Source organism: Astatotilapia calliptera, chromosome 16, assembly GCF_964374335.1.
Source record: "Astatotilapia calliptera chromosome 16, fAstCal68.1, whole genome shotgun sequence".
NCBI lineage: Eukaryota > Metazoa > Chordata > Actinopteri > Cichliformes > Cichlidae > Astatotilapia > Astatotilapia calliptera.
In genome coordinates this window covers 2,355,593-2,376,398 of record NC_137437.1, presented here as the reverse complement: position 1 = coordinate 2,376,398, position 20,806 = coordinate 2,355,593, and the positions used below count along the sequence as shown (strand labels likewise).

The 20,806-nt window shown below is 42.0% G+C and overlaps 1 protein-coding gene across 1 annotated transcript; it reads left to right on the top strand.

The window, feature by feature from the left end:
* Positions 1–9,756: 9,756 nt before the first annotated feature.
* Positions 9,757–18,920, top strand: c16h2orf76 (chromosome 16 C2orf76 homolog). The gene is made up of 5 exons (XM_026145719.2): positions 9,757–9,985; positions 11,867–11,917; positions 16,195–16,232; positions 16,620–16,701; positions 18,423–18,920. Exons 1-5 carry the CDS (start codon positions 9,763–9,765, stop codon positions 18,497–18,499), a joined length of 471 nt encoding a protein of 156 aa, XP_026001504.2. The 5' UTR covers positions 9,757–9,762; the 3' UTR covers positions 18,500–18,920.
* The last annotated feature ends 1,886 nt before the right edge of the window (positions 18,921–20,806 follow it).

Below are 20,806 nucleotides of genomic sequence, written 5' to 3'. Positions count from 1 at the left end.
GTCCTCGTGCCCTTAACAAAGAGTGGGCCAGCTGAGAGGCCAGCAGCTGTTTTTCTGGTTGTTTCTGCATCCATATTGTGGATAAACCTTTATTCCTGATAAGAAACTGATGGGAAACCAGCATGCTATTAAGCTGGGTCTGCTTTAACTACTCTGAGATCAATTACCATCTGTGCTTTGTGTAGAAACTGATAGCATTGGCAAGTAATGGAGGATTCTCTGATTTATGATTGTTTCCCTTTGGCCAACATGTTCAAATGTGTATCCTGAACCTCTGTGACGAGAATGTGTTGTGTAGCTACAACCTTTTAAGTTTATATAACATGTTAAGTATAACTTTATATAAATGAAATGTTCTCAGCATTAAAGGATACCAGTTTACATTTTATTTATATATATACAGGGAGTACAGAATTATTAGGCAAATGAGTATTTTGTCCACATCATCCTCTTCATGCATGTTGTCTTACTCCAAGCTGTATAGGCTCGAAAGCCTACTACCAATTAAGCATATTAGGTGATGTGCATCTCTGTAATGAGAAGGGGTGTGGTCTAATGACATCAACACCCTATATCAGGTGTGCACAATTATTAGGCAACGTCCTTTCCTTTGGCAAAATGGGTCAAAAGAAGGACTTGACAGGCTCAGAAAAGTCAAAAATAGTGAGATATCTTGCAGAGGGATGCAGCAGTCTCAAAATTGCAAAGCTTCTGAAGCGTGATCATCGAACAATCAAGCGTTTCATTCAAAATAGTCAACAGGGTCGCAAGAAGCGTGTGGAAAAACCAAGGCGCAAAATAACTGCCCATGAACTGAGAAAAGTCAAGCGTGCAGCTGCCAAGATGCCACTTGCCACCAGTTTGGCCATATTTCAGAGCTGCAACATCACTGGAGTGCCCAAAAGCACAAGGTGTGCAATACTCAGAGACATGGCCAAGGTAAGAAAGGCTGAAAGACGACCACCACTGAACAAGACACACAAGCTGAAACGTCAAGACTGGGCCAAGAAATATCTCAAGACTGGTTTTTCTAAGGTTTTATGGACTGATGACATGAGAGTGAGTCTTGATGGGCCAGATGGATGGGCCCGTGGCTGGATTGGTAAAGGGCAGAGAGCTCCAGTCCCACTCAGACGCCAGCAAGGTGGAGGTGGAGTACTGGTTTGGGCTGGTATCATCAAAGATGAGCTTGTGGGGCCTTTTCGGGTTGAGGATGGAGTCAAGCTCAACTCCCAGTCCTACTGCCAGTTTCTGGAAGACACCTTCTTCAAGCAGTGGTACAGGAAGAAGTCTGCATCCTTCAAGAAAAACATGATTTTCATGCAGGACAATGCTCCATCACACGCGTCCAAGTACTCCACAGCGTGGCTGCAAGAAAGGGTATCAAAGAAGAAAAACTAATGACATGGCCTCCTTGTTCACCTGATCTGAACCCCATTGAGAACCTGTGGTCCATCATCAAATGTGAGATTTACAAGGAGGGAAAACAGTACACCTCTCTGAACAGTGTCTGGGAGGCTGTGGTTGCTGCTGCACGCAATGTTGATGGTGAACAGATCAAAACACTGACAGAATCCATGGATGGCAGGCTTTTGAGTGTCCTTGCAAAGAAAGGTGGCTATATTGGTCGCTGATTTGTTTTTGTTTTTGAATGTCAGAAATGTATATTTGTGAATGTGGAGATGTTATATTGGTGTCACTGGTAAAAATAAGTAATTGAAATGGGTATATATTTGTTTTTTGTTAAGTTGCCTAATAATTATGCACAGTAATAGTCACCTGCACACACAGATATCCCCCTAAAATAGCTCAAACTAAAAACAAACTAAAAACTACTTCCAAAAACATTCAGCTTTGATATTAATGAGTTTTTTGGGTTCATTGAGAACATGGTTGTTGTTCAATAATAAAATTATTCCTCAAAAATACAACTTGCCTAATAATTCTGCACTCCCTGTATATATATTTTTTTATTTTAGTTTTGTTTTGCAAGAAGCTTGTGACAGTCGTGTGGTTGGCAGGATTTGAGTCCAATGCAGGACTCATGAGGCAGGAAGAAAATTGAAACAAAACTTTACTTTCTGGCAACAGATGGAGGAAAAAAGAAAAACGATAACAGAGCAGGGTCAGAGCAAACTGAGCCTGACGGAAGAACAAACAACCTAGAGGGATATTTTCACCATTGTGGAGGACTTTAACAACACAAACATGAAGTCTGTGTTACCAAAGTTCCACAAAAACATCCACATGGGAACACAGAATGGAAAAACACTGGTCCAGGTTTACACTGAGATCATGGGTGGTTACAAAGTCCACCCAGTCGCACACCTTTGGTCTAACCAGACTGAGGAGGATCTTCGGGTATATTTGATCAGTCTGACCTTCTGCTGAGTAAGAGTGAGCTACCAAATGATGCATCTGCATGTTATGATGTTAACTGTAAAAAAAACCAACATGGGGCTGAGTTGCGTTCCTTATATGAGAATATTTTAGAGTCCCTACCTGTGTCGAGCAGTTCATTGCCATTGCTGTATAAAGCTAAACCAGGCTGGAAGTTGTATGCTGAGGAGGCTTGGGTGGAGTCAGGGCGGCAGCGTTTCGGCCCTCTATTTGATCATAAGAAACACACAAATGTTAAGTTTAAGTTTGCTTCACGTTTTATTAAAAGGAATGAAGCTGCAGTGAGGGCAGACTCCCTCACAAAGATATTGGAGGTCAATTCAGTAAATGATTTCTGGAAAGAAATCAAAAGAATAAATAGTGTTAAAACATCTTTACCAGCTAAGACTGGTGGTGTAAGTGGCTCTGACGAGACATTACTGTGATCTATTTAACTGTGTCAAAAGTTCCATTTTTGCATGGATGAAACTGATAATAAGGAAGATGTTGTAGTGTCATCAAGAGAAATGTATGATGCAATTAGAACATTAAAAGACAGTAAGGCATGTGGGACGGATAAGATATCTGCTGAACATTTGAAATGTGCTAGTAGGAAACTTTGTCCTGGTTCATAGTTCATTGGATTCTGCTGGAATCAATTGTTGCTGTCATGTTAGCAGCCATTATTCCCACAAGGTGGGAAAAATAAACAGCAAGGATAATTATCGACCTATAGCCTTATGGAGCATGTTGTCCAAGGTCCTTGAAAAGATTGTTTTAAATAGAACTGAAAGTTTCTATGCGGAGCCAAGTGGCAGAAGGCTTTCACTTGGGTGGTCTCAGAATCTCATCTCTGCTTTTCGCAGCTGATGTGGTTCCGTTGGCTTCATCAGGTGATGGCCTCCAGCTCACAGTGGAACGGCTCGCAGCCAAATCAGCACCTCCAAATCTGAGGCCGTGGTCCTCAGCCGGAAAAGGGTGGAGTGCCCACTCCGGGTCAGGGACGAGCTCCTGCCCCAAGTTTAAAGTATTAAAAAGTTTATTTGAAAAACAGTAGTATACTAAAAAAAAATGCTTACACCTTCTTGTTAACTACCGCTCCAACACAGCAGCACCGGCTGTTAATACAGCACAGGTGTGACAGTGTTGTATTAACAGAAAACAAAGCCAGATTCTACAAATAATCACTAATATATCATAATAAGGTCTTAGCGGAGCTTCTAGCTACAGTGTGCGGCACATTCTTTGTCATTTGAATTGAAATATTTGAGATTAAACAGATTTTTTTTTCTTTTTTCTGGTTTATTTTCCCACAAAACACTTCTGCAAAATAGTGCACTGAAGTGGAACAGGACCTGCAGCCAGCTGTGTTCTCACATGAATCTGCATTGTAAAACAGGGCCCAATAGGCAAATGTCTTTATCAAGGTGAACAGGGCTCTGACACTGTGGTCCACTGACCCACTGCTGTTGGGTCAGGGTGAGTAAGTATTCTAATGTGGATTAATGTGACATGGAAGCATGCTGCTAATTTGAGCCTTATTACTTATACACTAAAAAAAACAGAGTTAATCAACTAGTCCAGATTCTGCAATCTAAGGTAAGGAATATGTAGGCAGTTAAGAAAATGGATTCTTTAACTTCTCAAAACAACAAAACAACGTTGGTGAAGTCTGGAGAGGCCTCAGAACCATCTCGGGCCACAAACAGCAGAACTCTCTGCCTGGGAGGGATGTGAGATGGGCAAATGAACTGAATCATTTCTTCAACAGATTTGACTCAGCCATGAGGCAGTCTGCAACATCGGCTGCAGACTCACCCACCCCCACTGCTGCTGTTCCACCTCAGACACTTCACACCTCCTCTATTCACCCTGCTCACTCCCCCCCACCCCCAACAACAGCATCCAATACACACTCAACACAAGGCTCCAGCCTGTCTCTCTCAACCACCCAGGTTAGGAGGGAACTGAGGAGGATTAATGGCAAGAAGGCAGCGGGTCCAGATGGCATCAGCTCGAGGGTCGTCAGGTCCTGCGCGGACCAACTGTGTGGGGTGATGGAGCACCTCTTCAACCTGAGCCTGAGGTTGGGAAGAGTCCCACAGCTCTGGAAAACCTCCTGTGTTGTACCAGTGCCAAAGACTTCACGCCCCAAGGACCTCAACAGCTACAGGCCGGTGGCTCTGACATCCCACCTGATGAAGACCCTGGAGCGGTTGGTCCTGGCTCAGCTTCGGCGCCTAATAAGCTCATCACTGGACCCACTTCAGTTTGCCTACCAGCCTGGCTTTGGAGCGGATGATGCCGTCATTCACCTCCTACATCGTTCCCTCGCTCACCTGGAGACCGCTGGAAGCACTGTGAGAATCATGTTCTTTGATTTCTCCAGTGCCTTCAACACCATTCTTCCCTCGGTTCTGAAGGACAAGCTGGAGAACTCTGGAGTGGACCATCACCTCACTACTTGGATCCTGGACTACCTCACCGACCGACCACAGTATGTGAGGACTCAGGGCTGTGTGTCGGACAGGGTCGTCTGCAGTACGGGGGCCCCACAGGGAACGGTTCTGGCTCCGTTCCTCTTCACCATCTACACTGCAGACTTCTCCCACAACTCCACCCAGTGCTTCCTGCAGAAGTTCTCTGATGACTCTGCAATAGTCGGCCTCATCACTGATGGGGACGACAAGGAGTACAGAGGTCTGACCCAAGACTTTGTGGACTGGTGCCAGCTGAACTACCTCCAGATCAACGCCAGTAAAACCAAGGAGCTGGTGGTAGACTTCCGCAGGCACAAGCATTCTCCACTGCAACCACTGAACATCCAGGGTATGGACATTGAGGCTGTGGACAGCTACAGGTACCTTGGTGTTCATCTGAACAATAGACTGGACTGGACTCATAACTCAGACGCCCTCTACAGGAAAGGGCAGAGCAGGCTGTACCTGCTGCGGAGACTCAGGTCGTTTGGAGTGGAGGGCCCACTCCTGAAGACCTTCTATGACTCTGTGGTGGCTTCTGCTATCTTTTATGGTGTGGTCTGCTGGGGCGGCAGCATCTCTGCTGGGGACAGGAAGAGACTGAACAGGGTGATCCGAAGGGCCAGCTCTGTTCTAGGATGCCCTCTGGACCCAGTGGAGGTGGTGAGTGACAGGAGAACGGCGGCTAAGCTGTCATCCCTGATGGACAACATCTCCCACCCCATGCAGCAGACTGTGACAGCACTGAGCAGCTCCTTCAGTGGGAGACTGCGGCACCCACGGTGTGGGACGGAGAGATTTCGCAGGTCTTTCCTCCCCACTGCTGTCAGACTCCATAATAAACACTTTAACTGATCAAGCACACACATCCATACATATGCAATAATACTAAGTGCAATAATCCTTTCTGTCATCGTTGTATTTTTACTCAGTTGTATATAGTATTTGTATTCTATTTTTATCTTATTGTATATTTTTATTCTATTTTATTCTACTGTATATAGTATTTTATTTTATTCTATTCTGTACAGCTGTGTACTGTATTTATTCTTATTGTATTCTAATTTTTGCCTCATAACTTTTGCACTGTCCACTTCCTGCTGTGACAAAACAAATTTCCCACGTGTGGGACTAATAAAGGTTATCTTATCTTATCTTATAAAATGATTTGCATCCTTCGTGTACAAAGTACGGTTGTCATGGCCACCTCTAGTACTGAGTAGATTACATCTGTGTAACTGTAGTCACCTGCCCTGGCCATAATCTGTTTTGGTGGTTGTTTTCTTTGTCTGTGCCTTTAAGTCTTTGCAGGTCCCTGAGTGGATGAGCTGACGGCTGCCGATTGGTCCGCCGATCATGTGGTCGCATTCAAAATCCCTCCACCAGCAGTTGTCCCGGGGGCAGCCACTGACAGCAGCAGCAGACCTTACCCTGGCCTCCAAAGCCTGAGACATTTGTGCCTGTGACTTTGTGCGACTTTCTGAGTTCTGTATATAGTGTGTACATTAGTTTTCATTGTAAAGAGCACATTGTAAATAGCACTGGAACAGAAGGGGTGAGCTGCCTTATTGTTTTCCTTGTACTGTTTTATTTTTTTATTTTTTTATTTAGGACAGTGCATGTTTATTTTTTACATTTATGTTCATTAGAACATAAATGTAAAAAATAAAAATTTCATGAATGTAAACATATCAGATTATAGCCAAGGGCTAATTACCATCTGTTGTCCTTAAGCATAAAAAATAGACATCATTCATAAAAATTCATCATTCATTCATAATAAAAACTCCATCACCAAACTTACACATACACACCATTCTGTTCCCAAATAAAACATTAAAACTATACAACTCATACATGATCACACACTTGATTTGTCCATAACCAGTTTTTAACCTTTGCCTTAAACAAATTGAGTGTAGAGCATTCTCTAATGGGTTGAGGACACCCTCTCTGTCCACCCTGGACAGAGAGGACGTTCTGCCCATAAACTGTCCGTCTGTGAGGTATAAACAAGTCTCCTCGGATTGAAGCTCAAGTGGTCCTGTCTGAGCTTTCTTTATGCCTAACAAACTGCTTTAGTGGTGGTGTTTATTTCAGTTAGGGAGTTAGGTGTAGCGCTTGTCTTTTGTTTGATGTTTGATTTCACATAGGGTTTTAGATAGCACCTCCTCCTGACTTAGCTTGTTTTGTTTGTTATTTTGGCCTTTGTTCACCCCGGAGCTTCATTTTTGCAGTGTAGAAAAATAAACCACCATTCACTAAGAGATTGGTTTTCCCTCTGTGTATGGTTTTGGGGACCAGGGCGGGGCAATCTTTTCAAACTTATGTTGCGTTCCTGTACCCCTAGACTGGGGCGTAACATAGATGTACACAGCGGGAGAGAGCTGGTAGTTAGATACAGTCTATATAAGCTTGATTAATTTAACAAACATGTGTGAGCAGATGGCAGTTACAGTGCATTTACAGCAGTTAGACAGTGATTACAACAACAGAGCCAGTGTGAGTGAGAAGAGCTTGTGAGAGTGAGTGGATTTAAGAAAATGGGTGACTCAGGTGTGCTTTTGAGTTTTGAGGTGAGTTGAATTCTAACTTAAGAATTTTCATAATTTAATTTACAAAACTTCCATATGATCTTTATTTTGTAGCTCAATCTATTGACATATGACACAGCAGCTGCAGCAGTCTGCTACTGCCACCTGTGGCAAAGGGCCAGGGCCTACAACCAGATTAACATGGCACACACATCTGCACCTGGCTCTGTCTGAGGGGCTGCATTTACACCTGCTGCATTCAAATCGACCCACAAACATCCTGCTCATAGATGCCAGCACAGCGGATTGTCAAGACTAAAACCAGTCTTTAAGCAAAGACAACGTCTTCAGTCTCAGCTGACTGCAGGTTTCCCCAAACTTAGAAACAGTACATTTGCATAATGACTGAAACCAGCCCACTGAAGGAACAATGGACAGTTCCCCAAAGATAACAGTGATAAATTGTTTAACATGCGTAACATCTGTAATCACCTTCTGCAGTGTCTTTAAAGTGCAAAGGCATGCAGGTTATCTCAACCACATGTTTTCTGTTGGTGCATCAAAGTGACATTTCACCCAGTGATGCTGAGGTGACCCATTCAAGGTGCTTCAGTCTTAGGTATTGATTTGGTTATTTTACCCACTCATCAGTGTCTGCAGCAGAGCTTCTTTCGCCACAGGCACGGCATAGCTGGGAAAGGTAACTGAAAATAGTCACAACAATGAGGATGTATGTATAAATATTTTAAATGAATATCCAGATGTTTCTGGGGTATACCTGAGTGTTTGAGCAGACAGATTGTGCTGGCAGTCCCCTCTTGGTCCACAGAGTACTGTACTGTTGTCCCCAATAGAATTTCTTCAGTAAGCTGGCCGTTTTCTATTCATTAGAATCTGTATTTATTCAAGTAAAATACTCCATGACCATCATAGCTGCCTCGCATACAGACACCACAGGATGTAACGTCCTGCTGTTTGAGATGTTTGTCGCAGACTCGTCCAGCTACTGCGTCACCCACAAATGTTTGTCAAATTAACAAAGTTAACACATCATTTACACAGACTGTATATAACCTCCAGCTCTCTCCAGCTGTGTTGATCAATTAGCTATTTTAGCCCCAAGTGTTTATTTCCAGAGAAAAGACAGAGGCAGACTACTGTAACAGGATGTGACGTTGCAACATGATATTAATGTGGAACATTTCTTGATGTTATGGGGGAAAAAATTAAATCATGAACAATGTTGTGGTAATTTCCAGAACTTTGTGTACATAATTTGGTATTTCTCAAGCACGAAGGCCAAAAATAATGACATAATACTGTTTCATTTGAAAAGCAAATCTACCACACATCTGTTTGACCGTCACTAGTTAATCTGAAACACCGTAAGTCAGTAAGAATGGCTTGCACTGTCAGAGGCTGAAAAGACAACGGCAAAACTTCAGTAACATGAAAATTAGACCTTATTGATTTATTTCAACTCAAGAAGTACACATTTTTAAAGATGGACTATAGTGTTTGACAGGATTTGAGGGTTTTGTTTGTTTGTTTTAACCTTCATTTCCATCCACAGTCCATACCAGTTTGTGGTATGTTTGCTATCTGCCATTAAAACTTAACAAGAAGAAAAAGGACAGCAACAGAGGTTCAGCAAACGTGTTACAGAATAAACATGATGGGACTTAAAAGTTGGCTTTTTATGGATTCCAGCTTATTTTGGAGTCAGAGCACATGAAATGACAGACAGAGCTGCAAAGGAAGCCACAAAAATGTGTTAGTTGACCTGGCTATTAACTTCTGTCAGACAAAGATAAAGAGTATCATAAGGCGAAAAATGAAGAAAAGTTTTGGGCAGACTGGTTTGAACACGACTTTATTCATGGCAGGTAAACATAATACAGGTAAACGTGACTACTGTGGAGAAGAGGAAACAGAACATGTGGGTGATCGTGGCTCAAGAGTTGGCAGTTTGTCTTGTAATTGGAAGGTTGCCGGTTCGAGCCCCGGCTCCAACAGTCTCGGTTGTTGTGTCCTTGGGCAAGACACTTCACCCGTTGCCTACTGGTGGTGGTCAGAGGGCCCGGTGGTGCCAGTGTCCGGCAGCTTCGCCTCTGTCAGTGCGCCCCAGGGTGGCTGTGGCTACATGTAGCTGCCATCACCAGTGTGTGAATGAATGGCCAACACAGGGGAGGTAGAGAGAAGGCAACTGATCCAAAACCTCAGAAACCTACAAATGAAACTGGATCTTATTGAGTAACTGCAAAAGGACCCAAGAAGTGAAAGTTATCAGGCTTTAAAACAGGGTAAATTGTTTTGGAGGATTTGTGAGCGACGTTGCAGTACACACTCCACACCAGTTGGTGGCGGTAATGCACCATTTTATTGTTTGCCAATCGCCAATAAAACTTAGGGGAAGAAGGACAGCTACGCGTTACCAGACGAGTGTTCGGGTTCAGAGCAGCATGACTGCTGAAGCTGTGGTCACCGTCCGCCTGGTGAGGTCCTTCGAACACAGGAACTTCAAGCCGGTTGTGTTTCACGGCGTCCGCTTGGAGCAGACCGTACAGGACTTCATGCAGCTCGTCAAAGACGGTGAGAGCCGTGCGGTGTGTACCCCGTGTCAGCATCTGTTCACCGAAACAAACCTTTAAAAACACTGCGCAGGCAGAAATCCCAGGATTCACTGCAGCTGGACGGGAGAGCTTCAAAACTTAGAGTTCTTTGGTTTTAACTGGATATGAAACACTTCATATATAAAGGTTAATTTACAACAATGAGCCCTGCTCTCTGTGTAGGTGGATATAAGAAACAAGTCCTTAATGTTTTAAGCACATGTTTGGCGCCCTCTTGCGGCAGTACAGAGCGTGACAGGCGGCACAAACCCCAACATCACAGCTAACAGGCACATTTTCCTGTTTCAGGGCCGAAAAACGAAGACTCTCCTACTGCGCAGTAGACTGAGTGAAAGTGGGCAGTTTATATTATTAACCTAAGAGTGGTTGCTACAGTCAGAGGCAACACAGAAGCAACGCCCTTAGACTGGTTTTAGTTTGTGTTCTTATTTTGCTGAGTTCTCGGTACTCTGTGGTTAACTAACATAAACTAATGTGAGTCTGTTGACTGCAACAAACAAAACCAGTGATGTCATGTTTAGAATAGAACAGAGTAGAGTAGAATAGAATGCCTTTTATTGTCACTATACACATGTACAGTGAGATTCAGAGCTGCAGTGCAAACGTGTGGGAAAAGAAAAATATACAGATATAGGGCAAAAATAAATGGTGTTATGTATTTACAGTGTGGGTTATTGCACATAAATTAAATATTGCACAGTCGTGATCGTAGTTTGCAGTCTGTGTGGGGGGAGTCCTTGGATTTGGGGTGAAACTGTCTTCAGTGCATGTGTGAGTTCAGGCTCTTGGAAAGAAACTGTTCTTGAGTCTGTGGGTCTTTGGTCTAGAACATAAAGGTGGTCCTTGATGTGCTGAAGCATTAGTATCTCGAAGCATTTCATGAGTACGGCGTGAGGGCCACAGGGCGGTCATCGTTCAGGCTGGTGATGGGAGACTTCTTTGGCACTGGGAATATCCTCTGTTACAGTGAGTGGAGCAGTGCAGGAACCAGGTGAGGATGAGGATGGGAGCAGGGCTGGAGCAGATGAGTGCTGCTGTTGAGATGTTTCTGGGCAAAGAAGTGATTTATCTCGTCTGCCAGCGGCACACTCAGGCTTTCTGTTTTCACAGCCTCTGTAGTTTGTCTCGTATGCCCTCCCACACCTCCTGTGTGTTGGCGCTGGACAGGTGGGACTCTGTGCTCCTTTGTGGTCTGTTTTGACTTTTTTAGTTTCCCTTTTCAGATCGGCTCGAGCAGCCGTGTACAGAGCTCTGACACCTGACCTGAAGATGGCGTCACAGACTTTGAGAAGTGAGCGGACCTGGCTGGTTTTTGGTTTGGGAAAACCCGAATGCTTTTGTCCACAGTCACATTTCTGATACAGAACTTGATGTAGTCCAGTACTGATCCTGTGACTGTTTCTAGCTCCTGGTGTTCAAATCTGTCTCAGTCTGTGTGAAGCAGGCCTGTAGTTTGGAGAGAGCATTTTCAGGCCAGGTTGTAACGGTCTTTGTGGTGGACCTGGCACTGCGTCTGAGGGGAGTGAAGGCTGGGGAGAGCAGGAGGGAGAGGCAGTCGGTCTCGTGGTGTTCGCTGTGTCGAATCGAGCGTAGAATACGTTTAGATCCTCACACAGAGGCCGAGGTCTGCGCTTTCCCCTCTAAAGTCTGTGATTGTGTTTAGCAAACTGTTGCTCCACCCTGTGTGTGTCCCACATAGACACAAAAACAGCTGTGAGAAACCCCAGTGGGACAGATGGGGAGTCTTTATTAGACGAGTTTTTTAGGATTCTCGACCTTGTGTGTTTTCACACATGAATAAGAAGATAAAATCTTGATTGAATCCAACAATTTCTTTCAGATATTGCAACAAGGCCAGGATTTCCACCTCCTTTCAGGAAATATGGTTATGGTATGTATGCATTACTTCAATTGTCTTCATAATTTTTTACTGCTGTCATTAGAGCAATGTTCTCATCCTACCCACATGTCATGTTTAGATTGCTGTTGTTGTTACATAGAACTCACATAGTTACCTGGAGTTATAGCTAAACATCAGTAGTGATGTGTTTACTTGATACAAAATGATTTAAATAAACACACGAACACCAGAACAGAAATGTAATCACTCTTTCTTTCCGCACCCAAACAAGGACGGAAGTGTTGGTGAAACATCTCACTCTGTTATCATGAAGTGACCCATCGTTCTTTTTCTAACTTTGCTCTGTTTCACTACGGGAGATATGGCCCACTACCGGATTGTGCCCAAAGCTATGCTCCAGCACTACTCCAGGATCTCAGGTTGGACCTGAGGCGCTAGATTCCAGGACTGACTGACCCAGGGATGACTGTGCAACATCCAGCCTATAAAACCGCACGAACTGGACTGATACACCTCTGAGCAAAGCCCAGGATGTTGCCATCCCGAGTTAGGAGAGGCTGGTCGGTGGTGTTAGAATAAGGGGGCGGAGCCCTGAGCACAGCTCAAACGTGGTGTCATTGGAGCTTCCGTAGTTGGTCATACCAAGGCGATTCCCATAGTGAAACACGGGGCAAAGTTAGATTACGAACTCCTCTCCTAGGTGTCTCACACCACCTCAGCTGGCTGTTTTCAGTGTAGAGGAGTAGCGGCTGGTAACCCTCTCCCCAGTGACTGAGCTACTCACCAAATTTCTAAGACACCAGCCACCCTTTGGGGGAAGGTTATTTCCACACAGCTTGTAGGGCTGCTCAATTAATCGAATTTTAATCACGATTACGATCTGGGCTTTCAACGATCATTAAAAATGACTGAGCCGATTATTAGCCCCTCCCTCATTTATCCGCGACACCTTAAAGGCCGGTCCGTGAAAATATTGTCGGGCATAAACCGTCCGTGGCGCAAAAAAGGGTGGAGACCGCTGATTAAGAGGACCCGAGGGAAGCTTGGAAAGCTAAGCAGAAGTTATTTGGAGAGGAGAGTGACTGCTGTTGGTTGAAAAGAGTTAAAAAAAAAAAAAAAAAAAAACTTCAGTGGTGTTGCACACTATTTTATATTATTTTTTTAAAGTCATTGTTAACCCTTTAAAGCCGGTCAGAGCAGCACGCTCCGTTTTGCATAACTATTGTTAAATCCCTGTAGAACCTGAACCGTGTAAGCTAGCGCAATAATTTGTTTTGCATATGAAACCGGAGGAGTTGTACTTACATCTGATGCCATCAGCTTGTCCTCGGTCACGGTTTCGTTCCACATATAGCTTTGCAAAAATTGCATAAAAAGCGCTTGCAGGAACAAAAACATAATATTCCAGAAACACGCTTTGCCGTTCCTATCAGCTGTTCGTAACACTTCCCACAGTGAAACAGACATCAGGGCGAACTATCGCATATCCGCCATTTCCTGCCCGAAACCGGAAGTGACGTCATTTTCGCGGAAATTGTAGTTTTTTACTCGTAGGTCTTAAAAACCTATACTGGTCATGGTTGACTTTTCTGAATAGTTTCTGGGATGCTTAGAACTCGAATTGCACTGCTGGAAATAGTTTATTTTGATGCACCTGCTGTTTTCTTTGCAAATTTGCATCATAGGATTGTTTTTTGTTTTTCCTGCAGTATATAAAAATTGATGTATCTCCAAAATAAAACTTTGAAGACACTCAAAATAAGTTTCCTGTTGTTGTAAACTATTTTTTGCAACTTTTTTGTATTTAAAGTTTTGAGGGATAAACCTCTTAAATTTCTCAAAGTAGAAATATATGTTAAAAAAAACCAAAAACGATTTTCAATTTTTTTGTAGTTTATTGCACTTTTTTGCAATTAATGTAGTTACTATGGACTTAATGCAGACATATTATTAAAATATGGGCTATAACAGTTGCATAGCAACTTGAAATGCTCCCACAAATGGCACTACAACATGTAAAAAAAAAAAAAATAATAATATAAGCTCTGGCGGACTTGGTTCTATAGTAGGTCTTAAAGGGTTAAATAAATATCGTCAAATAATCGAGATCTCAATTTCAGTGAAAATAATCGTGATTATCATTTTTGCCATAATCGAGCAGCCCTAACAGCTTGTGACCATAGGTGGGTGTAGCCACAGCAGGCGCTGCACCAATCCGTTACTCTAGTGATTCACTTTTCTCTTACTTGCAAGCAAGACAGTCCGATACTTAAATTTGCTCCAAATCCAGCGTGGGTCCTTCTGACTGAGAACCATGCCCTCAGACTCGTTTCCCACTCAGCTGCTAGCCTACTGGCTGCACCTGGATTTTCTGTCCATAAATAATATGACAGATGGCAGCCTGGTGGAGTCCAGAACTTCATGGGAGAGAGTTCGACTTGGAGTGTGAACACTGGTGATGTGCAAATCGATATTGAAATATTGATTCTTCTGATACCAGTAATTTATGTTCTAGAATCGATTCTCATCGATATTTTAGTAATTTAGGGTAAATTTGTAGTTTATCATTAACAGGAACACAGTGGAAAGAAACTATATCATTCGGATTGTCTACATAGTCATGTGCGAAACACGGCTGTATAAATGTGTTGCAGCCGCTGGCGTGCGCACTCACAACAATGGCTGAGTGAAACGGAGTCATGTGTGGACGTATTTTATCTCCGCAAACAGCCACGACACGGTTTGCGATACATGTGGCAAGAAAGTGAGATGTTGTGGCAACAGCACTAACCTCGTCAAACACCTCAGAGTAAATCATATCACAGAATATGATGAAATATGTTGAGACTGAAGAGGAGGACAGGGACAGGTGCTGCTAGGGCGAGACAGACGTCTCTCACAGAGTCCTTCAGTGCTGCAGGCAGGCAACGTGTTCAAATAGGCACAACTTCAGTTTTTTATTTCTATATGATGAACTCTGCATTATTAAGCAATAAGAACAAGTAATCTGATGTCCTGTAATCATTATGAAGCAATATTATTATATTATTATTACAGTTACATAATACAATTAATTATTGGATTATGAAATACAATGAAAAATTACGTTTTTGTACAGAGTATCGGATCAGTATCGTCGATACCGCCCTGAATTCTACTTGGTATCAGATCAGAAAGATAATCAGTGGAGTTGCACATCACTAGTGAACACAGCTCTCACAAGAGTTGTGAAGGACAGGAAACATGACTAAAGCTAATTATTGCATTATAAAATTGTGTTGTGCAATCCTTTTTGCTCTCTAATGACTTTTCCCTTGTTAATAAAGTGCTTATCTGATTGATTAAGACAATAAAACGAATATATACAAAAGGTAAAGATTGCCCAGTGTAAAAGCTGCACACACCGAGTGCTTCTTGTTCCTGCTGGATCTCAGGGCTGAACGGGACCTTTTTTTTTTCTTTTTTTCCCCAGCCTGTCCTGTTTGGTTCTTTTGCCATCAGAATTATTGTCTAAAGGCAAAGAAAGATGCCCAACGGATTTACTTTACTAAATGGACCGCCCCAGCCTATTTGATTCACCTTTTATTGTTTATTTTATTTTATTTTATTTTCACTTGCTACACACGGGACAGACTTGACTGGGGAAAGAAAAACAGCGGGGAAGAAGGACGGCGATGAAGGGCAAAAACCAAAAAAACAAACAGACAAAAAAATCCATGCTGAACGGGACTTTTAAAGAAATGTACATAGAGTGAGGCGATGCTCTTAAGGGCCCGCTAACAGAGCTCTTAAAGTCAGAATCAAATTGTATTTGTATAAATAAATGTAATCACTTTATGAACATTTGGATATAAAAGAAAATGCACATGGGATCATTATATACAGTTGTGGTCAGAGGTTTATACTAGGACTGTTCGATACGACATATATCGGATGACAATATAAAAACGTCTGTTTCATTTTACGCTATCGTTTGTTTCGTGGTGTCGCAAAATAAACCGTTTACAGCAATTTTTTTTTTCATCGTTTTGATGGTCACTGCAAGTCGAGTGACAGCACTGTTGTGTATCGAGCCTGTGTGGATTAGAGACAATGTAAAAATAAATTCACACTTTTGCACCCAGTTCTTGTTTGTTGGTCATTAAAGATGTCTGCTGTACAGTCATTCCACAGTGGGGGAAGAAAAACCATTAACAACTGAAAACAACCTTCATGATATCTGTAAAGTTTTGACCAAAGGTCTATGTAAACTTTGTTGGTGTGAAATTTGTGCTCTGAATCTGACTCCATCCTTTTTCCCTTTACAGACACGATGAAGATTATCCATCAGGCTCATGGAGCAAAGGTATCTGTGTGAAGGCTGTGGAGTGTCCGCTTGTAGGACACACGAGTGTTGTGGTCTGCCCTTAAGGAGTACTTTAAAAAATGACATTTTCAAAGGGACCTGACTATTTTGTCTTCCACTTTAATATAACTTCCCTCTTTTGTAATGGCATGATCCCTGTGAGAGAAAATAAAGGAAATCAAAATCTGTTCACTCAGCTGGTATTTCAACAACTAAATCATTTAATTCCCTTTAATCCACTTTCAGAATTTGGGATTGATCTCAGAATCAACTCAGTAATTTTAGCCATACATTCCAGAAATATTATTTCAGTTATTATATAATCTTATTTCAGAAATAGTTTGCATTTCAAACTTGCAGTTTTTATCTTTTTTCCTTTGTTTTCAGACAAACGAGTTAGTGATGAGTTTAGATGATGATGAAACTCTGGTTCTACATGAAGGCCAAACCCTCAGAGCTGCTGGTGTTGGTAAGATTTGCATTGCTGAGTGTTTGCTGTAGAGCAGTGTTGGTTATAATTTGGTCCAAAGTAACACATTACTGTATTCACTTTACATTTTTTCATGAATGTGGTAATGTAACAACTTACTGTTTTCAATTCATGCGCTATGCTGCTGACACATCAACGCTTTGCAAGCCTGTCCAAAACAAACATGCTAACATGAAGCTAGCAAAGAACACAGTGACACGAAAGCTAAACTCGTGTTGTCCTCAGCACAGCAGCCAGAGCCTGATTATAACAGGCAACAAAATCAGTAACAATGTCTGTCTGAGAGACGGAGAGATTATTTTCAATCATAAATCTAATTTGTCAAAATGAGCCTGATTCACATCAGCACAGCCACCATCACCAGCCGACCAATGTAACTTTGAGTAACATCCCAGCTAACAGTCAGCTGTGAGCTGTGTTGACCCCAGTGACGTTAGAATTGTACAAGCTGTTTTTGCCCTGTTCTTATTTCCCATTTTCCTAGAAAATACAAAGAAATAATGGGCGACTCAAAACATCTCTTTTTACATTTGTGCCTGTGATTATATTCACTGTTGCCTTTTGCTCGAGTTCATTGTTTCTAAACCCAAACCTTTCAGTCTATTTGCACAATGCCCCAAAATTCACCCTGTTCAAATTGAATTTCAAATAGAAGTAGTGATACAATAATAACATGTGGTTTGAATATCATGTAGTGAGAAAGGCCCGTGATGCGCATTCAGTGATTTCATCGTTGTTCAGTTTGCTGTTTCCAGAGCAGTCTAAACACAGTTCTTCATAACAACCAAAACTGAGTGGATTTTAGTTTCCTTTGTAAATGAATAAAACATGTCAGACTGAAATATCTGATTGGAGGCCGTATGATTTTTGGGGTTTGCTCAGTTGTCTGTGTATCATTTTAACGTCTTTACCTTATAATAAACAAATGATTTCAATAAATAAATATAAAGATATAAATAGAATTGAATGGCAAAAGTTGTCCTTCAGTGAGGTTCTTCCATCTCTATAAAGGAACTGGACAGTGACTCTCAGGTTTCTGCTTACCTAGCTTCATCATTTTGACTGCGATGCATTGTTTAGACTTGTTTTTTAATCTGTCAGTAGATTTATGCCTTAATCCAGTTTGGGTATGTTACACTCAGCAGGCAAATCTTTAAACATTTTGTTGTTCTTCTCTCGAACATACACGACCAGCTGTGGGACGGGCAGTTTATGAATTTAGTAGCAGTTCAGTCAAGACACATCTCAGATCCCACCTCAACTGTCCATTAAAAAAATAAATGGTAAATGGTAAATGGCCTGCATTTGTATAGCGCTTTTCTAGTCCATAGGACCCCAAAGCGCTTTACACTACATTCAGTCATCCACCCATTCACACACACATTCACACACTGGTGATGGCAGCTACATGTAGCCACAGCCACCCTGGGGCGCACTGACAGAGGCGAGGCTGCCGGACACTGGCGCCACCGGGCCCTCTGACCTCCACCAGTAGGCAAACACGGGGTTAGTATCTTGCCCAAGGATATTTGGCATGCAGCCAGGATAATGAATAAAAATAACTGTCTTCTGACTTATATGAAGGAGAGCTGTGATTGACTGTGATCCATTTCAAACTTCATAAAAATGGAAGACTTTCTGAACATACCTGTTTAAAAATCTGAGGTGTGTTTTAACTTTGACATGTTTGTCCTCTTTAGCTCATGAGACAGAAGTGGCCTTCTTCAGGAAAGCAGACTACAGTCTCTATAAAGCAAACCCCCAAACTGCCTGGTGACTGCGTCAGAGGACAGTTCATATACACAGGTCTGCCTGGAACAAGTTTTGTCATGTTGCTACTGGACTGTTTTCATTTGTGGGATTTTTTTTTTCTCCTTTAAAGTCAAAGCTTATTATCCAGCAGACTAACAGGCCTTTTTATTTAATATTAATATTTTTTTTATTTTATGTGAATATGACTTTTATGAACATCTTTCTGTTGTTGGTGATGTTGTAGATATGCTGAAAGTTTTAAAGGTTTTAAGGAACAATGTTACATCTCCAGCATTCGCTCTGCTCTCTGTGATCATGAGTAAAATGTTTGTGTTCTCAGTGTAATTCAGAGATGTTTTCAGAAGTGTTTATATTTTTTCATACTTTGTTGCCAATGTAATTGTGAGTGGATACTTTTGCTAATAAAATGTTGTGCGGTTCAAGAACACGATGTAGCCCTCTTTGAAACACAGATGGAGAGAAAGATGCTTTGACTGTTCTCAGGGGAACATTCGTTTCAATAAATGTGAAATAGAAGAAGTTACATGAAACTTTAGGATTCTCTTGAAGCTCGTCATCCGTATAAACTGAGTGAACCTCGTAGAGCTTTGGAGTTTGTTTCACATTTTAAAGGACTCATACAGTATGACTGTCTGTACCAGAGACCCTGTACCCTTCTATGACTCTGAAAACGACACAAAGGTCTACACCCACAGACACACTTTCACTGAGAAGCTCCTCCCATTTTTGTTGTTGGGGGGGGGAACGTTTGAAGCAACAATGGATGGAATAAAGTCTGTCAGACTCAGAATTCTCTATAATGTTCTTGGGAAGTTCCTCAATTGTTCTAATACAAGGGTCTCAAACTCGTGGCCTGGGGCCCGCATGCAGCCCACGTCACCCCTACTTGCAGCCCGTGTATTGATGTGATGGAATGTAATGCAATTTGGCCCTTGAAGTGACGTTTGTTAGGGAGGATTTGTTTGTTGAGTGCAATGTTAAAACAAATTCTCCAAATGACCGAATGTGTTAGTTCAGTGACAGGCAAACACTCATGTGGACACTCATGTCTGCAATTTTACTTTGTTAAATACGAGCAAAATGATAGAAGTGCTGCCACGTGTGTGGACAGGCAGAGAGGACCAATGTGTTTATTTGCTTCAATGAAAGGCTTCGATTAGTAAAGAGTGAGGGGGAAACTGCCTTCACGTTTGCAGTTTTGTCTTTTTATACAATATTTTTAATTTTAAAAGAACAAACACCACGTTTCCAGAAATATTTGTGGTTGTTTTCTTGTTTGTTTAGTGTTCAAGTAGCACAAAAAAACTGTGGCCCTCCAATGAGATGACAGTGCCAGCAATGGCCACAGCTCATTTAAGTCTGAGACTCTGTTCTAACGTTTGCCTTCACATAATGATTATCTGAGGTTTTTTACACTCTTAACTCATCACGTTATAGTCAAAGCAGAGTTAATGTATTTTATTTGAAGTAGGAGTCCCAAAAACTGAAAATGTGCTAAATAAAACCAAAAACATGCCTCTGATTGGTGGCACTTTGTAAAACCCCCTGCCCCTCACACACACACACACACACACACACGTGCACATCCCCACCTAAAACCATTTACAAGTATAGATACAGACACACATGGCAGTGACACAGTGTTGTGAGAGTGTATGACTCTGTGTTTCTATGTCAATTAAGCAGTCTGACTAAGTGAGTTCAAATTAAACTCGCAGGGCAGAAAGTTTGAGCGTGGAAAAGTCATTTTTTAGATTGTCAACCTCAACAGCAGGCGATTATGCAGTGGACGGGGTGATTCATGAAAAATCAAATTCTTCAAAACTTAAACTGTCATTGTTTGAAAACCATACAAGATATAAAACAATATAGAAAACAATCTAGTAATATTTTAATAATCCAAGGTCTTGGGAAAAAGTTTTAATTTTTTCTCTAGCACAAAACATGCTAAAATATTTGAAATATTCAAATTTAAACTTATTGAATGAACTTGCATAAGATCACCAAAATGTCGAGCGTGAGTGTAAAATGCAACAGTACCAAAAACTGAAAAAAGACGTGCTGAAATAAATGACACAGATCTGAAGTCAGCTCAGTGTGACTCTATAAACTCTAAGCAGGATGTTTCTGATTGTGATTGTTTGTAAACACCCCTCTGACACAAACACACACACAGGTGCATGTTCATATTTATAACAATGTTTACAAACATGGACACAGACAAACACACATGTTCTCTCACAGGTGGGTTGCGTGTGTGTGTGTATCCAGTACACAAGTGATGACGTGACGAATCCTGCTTTCGGGTCCA